The sequence below is a fragment of the Rhinopithecus bieti genome, unplaced genomic scaffold (assembly GCF_001698545.2).
Source record: "Rhinopithecus bieti isolate Rb0 unplaced genomic scaffold, ASM169854v2 scaffold_81617, whole genome shotgun sequence".
NCBI lineage: Eukaryota > Metazoa > Chordata > Mammalia > Primates > Cercopithecidae > Rhinopithecus > Rhinopithecus bieti.
The window spans coordinates 1,594,505-1,600,337 of NW_016841754.1; the positions used below are offsets into that span (position 1 = coordinate 1,594,505).

At 44.7% G+C, this 5,833-nt stretch overlaps 1 protein-coding gene across 1 annotated transcript in view; it reads left to right on the plus strand.

Annotated features, from left to right (window-relative positions):
- The first annotated feature begins 3,123 nt into the window (after positions 1–3,123).
- The window catches only part of RBM43 (RNA binding motif protein 43), a 10,223-nt gene continuing 7,513 nt past the window's right edge, over positions 3,124–5,833 (plus strand). Inside the window, 1 exon segment of the mRNA XM_017866077.1 lies at positions 3,124–3,224. Coding sequence (XP_017721566.1) covers positions 3,222–3,224 — 3 coding nt within the window. The 5' untranslated portion in view covers positions 3,124–3,221.

Here is a 5,833-nt window from a genome sequence, read left to right on the forward strand (position 1 = left end):
AAAAAAAAAAAAAAAAAAAAAAAGATGTTAGAAGATTTTCTTTGATGCAGTTTTAGTTAGTAATATGCTGCTAAAATAATTTTGCCACATTTGGAGTCCTCTTTCTTCAAGGGTGTTGGAATAGTTTGGCACATATATGATTAAAGGTTACTCTAGGTCATGTTCGATGGCACAGACAGGTTGACCTGAATTCCCAACTCTAATCCTAGACCTCTCATCATTTTCTGGAAGAGAATGGAGACTTCAGTTATGAGTTAGGGAAAGCAAGAAAGACATTCAATGTGAGCAAACATATAAAGATATTTTCAGAAAGGGGCCAGGGCTATTAAGATGGTATAACGGGGTGATGAAATAATGATTAACAAGGAAGATAGACTGGGTGATGAGAGCTAGTCTTTCTGAAGAGAGGTTATTGTGTTGGAAGCTGAAAGACTGAGGGGGCGTGACTGCCCTCAGCATTCCTTCTGGGTGGCATACTCAGTTTGTCAGTTTGCCAACATTATGCATTTATGAGAACAGTTTGCTGTTTACTCATACAGCCTCCAATGGTATACTGAGTTGATCACGACCCTCAATCTTTCGGCCTCCAACATTATTGTAGCTAAGACCCAAGTGACAGCAGGAGCCAGTCAAGTGAAGATCAGGGCGGAGCTATTGAGGCAGGGACACAGTACACAGGTCAGGCAAAACTCCCAGGCTGACAGCTTGTTGTGACTGCAGCAGAGGGTCACGGCAGTGGTAGGAGATCTGGCCAGAAAAAAAGGATTAAGGTCATTGTGGCTCAGGTGAAAGCAATGAAAACAATGAAGTATTTAAACAGAAGTCGAATCTGATTCACATTTTAAAAAGATCCTTCTGGGTGTGGTAGCAAGAATGCAGTGAGGAGCTAGAGAGGATGGAGACTGGATGAGGATGGAAGGGATGCTGCTGGAAAGAGGGACTGATACTGGGTCCCTCTGGAAGGCCTGTTGTTGGGGTATACTAAGAAGGATGAGGAAAAGAGAAATCAAGGACTGGGTCATGAGCTTGAGCTCATGGGTGGACAGTGCTGCCAATTCTTGAGGGGGAATTAAGAAGGGGAGAAGAGTTCTACTTATTAAATTTCAGATGCTTGCTTGACATTCAAGTTGGCACTTAGATACATACATCTGGAGAGAAAATATAAATTGGGGAATTACATACAGATCTACCTCATTCTGTTTTTCTTTTTTTTTTTCTTCTTGAGACAGTATTACTCTGTCGCCCAGGCTGGAGTACAGTGGTGTGATCTTGGCTCACTCTGTCTCCTGGGTTTAAGCGATTCTCTAGCCTCAGCCTCCCAAGTAGCTGACATTACAGGTGTGTGCCACAGGCCGGCTAATTTTTGTATTTTTAGTACAGACGGGTTTCGCCTTGTTGCTCAAGCTGGTCTGGAACTCATCAGCTCAAAGTGATCTGCCCACCTTGGCCTCCCAAAGCTCTGGGAATGCAGGTGGGAGCCACTGCCCCCTTCCTCATGCTGTTTTAAAATCTTCATAGCCTTGTGCCTTACTGATATACCATCAGCCATATAATAAATAGCTCCATTCAATGATAAACTAGGTGGATTCCAGTTTATAAAAAAAATTACTACCTGTATTTCAAGCAATGTACAACTAAAATTTCATTGTACAATATCTTAGTGCCATTTGTGCACTATAACTTCAAGTTCAGTTCTAAAAGTGGAATTGCTGAGACTAAGAATATGTGCATTTTACATTTTTTTGCACTTTACATTTTGATAAAAATCTTTAGAAGTATGTGCATCTATCTATGCTTGCAGCAACTCTGATGCTTTCTTACATTCAGGCTAACACTTTTTAGTTTTGCAGTTCTAGTTGTAGAAAAATGGTATCTTATTATTTCGATTTACATTTCTTAGGAGTGGGATTGGGTTTCTTCATATCTGCTAGCCATCTACCTTTGTTCTTCATGCATTCATTGATTTGATTTTGAAGTTTGTCCAGAGATTCCCTGTGTCCCCATAGGTGCCATTCAGGGGTCCTATACTAAGGCATGGACAAGGTGGTGAGCTCTCTGTTGGCAGGGACCTGGTGCTTTCATCCTGTATCCTTAGCACCCGGTAGAGGTCCAAGAGGGCTCCTGGTCTGGGCTGGGAAGGTGACCACCACGGGGTTGGGGGTTGAGGTGGGGGTTGGGGAACTGGGGTAGGTTGTGCAGAGGAAAAGGCACAGGTGAGGGGTGGGGAAAGGGGAAGAAGGCTGGACAGATCATAAGGGCATAGGAAAGACATTCAGATTTCACTGAGCGAAGGGCTTTTAAAAACTGATGCTAGAAAAACTTTACTTGCTGTTGCAAAAAACCATCTGTGTGAAGTAGAAATTGGTATCAATAACATTATAGAGAAAACGTTCTAAAAAGTAAAGGTAGCTGGATGTAAAATTCTGGCAGCAGTTTAATATCCTAGATGGTTAGGTTGAGGCCAGCAACTAATGGGACAAAAGCCTTCTGTATGGGAAATTTTGGACAATTATCTGGAGAAATATTACAGTGCGCATAAACCATAAACCAAATTGAATTGTTTTCAAAAGTGTTGTAAAGTTTCATGTAGCAAAAAGGTTTTAGCCACATGCCCTTCAACTTCATGGTATCCAATATACAAACACAGAAGACAGCATGCATGCAAGATATTTAACTCCCTTACATGGTAATGCACGCCATTCAAAACTGTCATTACATCTAGGGCACTCTGCGACTACGAGATGACTGACATTATGAAAAGCGTAGCCCCCCAGTATCAACACAGGAAGGCGCCACCACCTCCCATGTGTTTTCCCTTTTTGCGTTTTTTCTTTTTTAAAATCAGCTCTGCTGTTGTTGCTGCTGCCTAGCAAAACGGGTAAAAACAAAATTGCAATCATTTATGCATCACCCACAGAATCCCCAAATTTCCTGTCGAGGAATCCTCTCGGCCTCCAGCGTGCTTCCAAAAGTTGCAAAAATACGGAGGGCGTCTGGGCAGGCGCTGGCAACAGCACTCCTGAGTCCGAGCTCCCACCCACAGGCCACGAGGTAGCAGACAGCCGGATCCGGTGGAAGGGCCGCCCTTTTCTTCGTAGCCTCCAAGGGAGCGGGAACAAAATAACGAAACCAAAACCTGCCTGCTCGCTCTTCTCCCCATCCCCCGCGTTCCGCTGCTTGTGGGCTTCCTGCGGCCGCCGAGGGCGCGTCTCTCCTCCGCCATGGCAAGTTGCTTTTGCTTTGGATTTTGCGGAGCAGGTCCGTGCCTGCACTGTCGCCATGGTCCCCTAGAAAGGCGCGGAACCGGGCGCGACGGGCCAGGGTGCAGGGCTGCGCGGGAAGGGGCGGCGCGCGGAGGGGCCCTGGGGACCCCGGAGAGCCGTCCACCCAGGCGGGCAAACTCAGGTCAGCCTCGCTGCACCTTCCCGGGCTGCGGCACTGCGTGCTCCTGAAATTCACGTACGGCGGTGCGGTGTAGGCCCGCTGCAGAAGCGCAGGACTAGGCTGCCACCTCCCGCACCCACTGCACAGGCGACGGGGACGCCGCCGTTTCCTCTAGGAGCTGCTTCGCAGGCTATTAGGGCTTAACTGTTGGCCTCCCACGCCTTGGGGGGAACAAAAGTGGACTGATTAGCCAGAAATGGAGGCCACAGTGCCTTTAGAAAAGGGCTAGTAAGAACAAGGACGCAAGTCAGGAAGACATCCTCGTGTCTTATGTCTGCCTTGGTGCGAATTCTTGTCTTTTGTGGTCTTAGTTTTCTCTCTAGAGACACAAAGGACGTTTTTATTATTAGTGCTGGTGAGGAAGAAAAGTTAGCAAATTCAAAATTTAGCCTCTATGTTTTGTTTTGTTTCCATCAATCGCTTAAAAGCCTTGGCAAGGCCTTTAATTCCTGCTCTAAAATGCTAGAGTCCCGGAAATGGCAAAAGCAATTGTGAGATGCAAGTGTGTTTTTGTTGACTTGGTGGCGGTAAAGGCGTCGTCATTCAAAATAAACAACTGATTTTGAGAAAATCAATGTAAACAAATGCAGTGAATGAATCTTCTTTTCTTCCCAATGCCTTACTTACAAAAGTAAAGTTTTCTATATACTTTTTGCTTTCTGATAAGACGGCCAAGTCTGTTATAACACAATACTGATGCAAGGAAAAGCGCCATCACCTTAGTATCTCTTGGCTAAAAGCTGCTCGTTGCAAAGTCCTTGAAAGGACTGTCTTTCTCTAGGACAATTCTTTATCTTAATCGTGGGTAGAAGAGATGAATAACCCTCATTATTCATAACTGACCTCAGTAAAATTATCTATATTAGCCATACTTTCTCCAGCCTACGAAAAGGAGGACAAATACTGGCAAGTCATTGAAGTACTAATTCATTAGATGATTCATAGAAACTAGTTCTTACCAAACAAAATTTACACCTGTATGTTTTTTTCTCCTAAAAATACTGGTTCAGGGAGAAGTTTCTTTGATTTTAAAGATAAATTACATGTAGACATTCAAATAAAGAAATACGGTATTAGTACTAATGAGGGCGTAGAACTGAAGTAAGATTTCCTGAGTTTAAATTGATTGCATGTTTTTCTTTGATACTGTTGGAGTGCAGAAAATGATCTCCCTGCCAGGCGCGGTGGCTCACTCCTGTAATCCCAGCACTTTGGGAGGCCAAGGCGGGCGGATCAGTTGAGGTCAGGAGTCTATACTAAAAATACAAAAATTAGCTGGGCGTGATGGCACCCACCTGTAGTCTCAGATACTCGGGAAGCTGAGGTAGAGGGATCACTTGAGCCCAGGAGGCGGAGGTTGCAGTGAGCCAAGGTCACGCCATTGTACTGCAGCCTGGGCAACAGAGCGAGGCTCTGTCTAAAAAAAAAAAAAAAGACTTTGAGAGGCCGAGGGGCGGTGTGGAACACGAGGTCAGGAGTTCGAGACCAGCCTGGCCAAAATGGTGAAACCCCGTCTCTACTAAAATACAAAATTAGCCGGGCATGGTGGCTGGTGCCTGTAGTCCCAGCTACTCGGGAGGCTGAGGCAGGAGTATCACTTGAACCCAGGAGTTGGAGGTTGCAGTGAGCCAAGATCACACCACTGCACTCCAGGGTAGGTGACAGAGCGAGACTCCGTCTCAAAAAAAATAAAAGGAAAAAAAAAAGAAGATCTCCCAAAAGAAATAAACACAAATGCAGTGAGGGAATCTTCACTAGAAAATAAAGTTTTTCTTTATGCCTTTTTGCTTTCTGATATGATGTCCCTGCCTTTATTCTTACATTGACAGGGTTGAGCACTTCTATTTTTTTTGTAGCCATATTTAAATCTTCAATATTTTGTTTTATTTTATTTTTTTTTTTTGAGACAGAGTCTCACTCTGTCACCCAGGCTGGAGTGCAGTGGCACGATCTTGGCCCACTGCAACCTCCACCTCTCGTGTTCAAGTCATTCTGGTTCTTCAGCCTCCGGAGTAGCTGGGATTACAGGCGCCTGCCACCACTAATTTTTGTATTTTTAGTAGAGATGGGGTTTCACCATGTTGGCCGGGCTGATCTCAAACTTCTGACCTCAAGTGATCTGCCCACCTCAGCTTCCCAAAGTGCTGGGATTATAGTCGTGAGTTACTGCACCTGGCCTTTTTTAAGAGTTACCAGGTTTGTCTAAAAGTGAAAAACCAATAATAATGTAAACAGTAAATATTGTTTATAACAGGTCCCAATAGTGTGCTGTGATTACTTTTTCTCCTTTTAGTCCAATGTTATGTGTATTTTCCTTTTCCACTTCTAGGAAAATGTTCCCAGCAAATGGGTCAAATGGATTCCCTCCCTCCCTCCCTCCCTCCCTCCC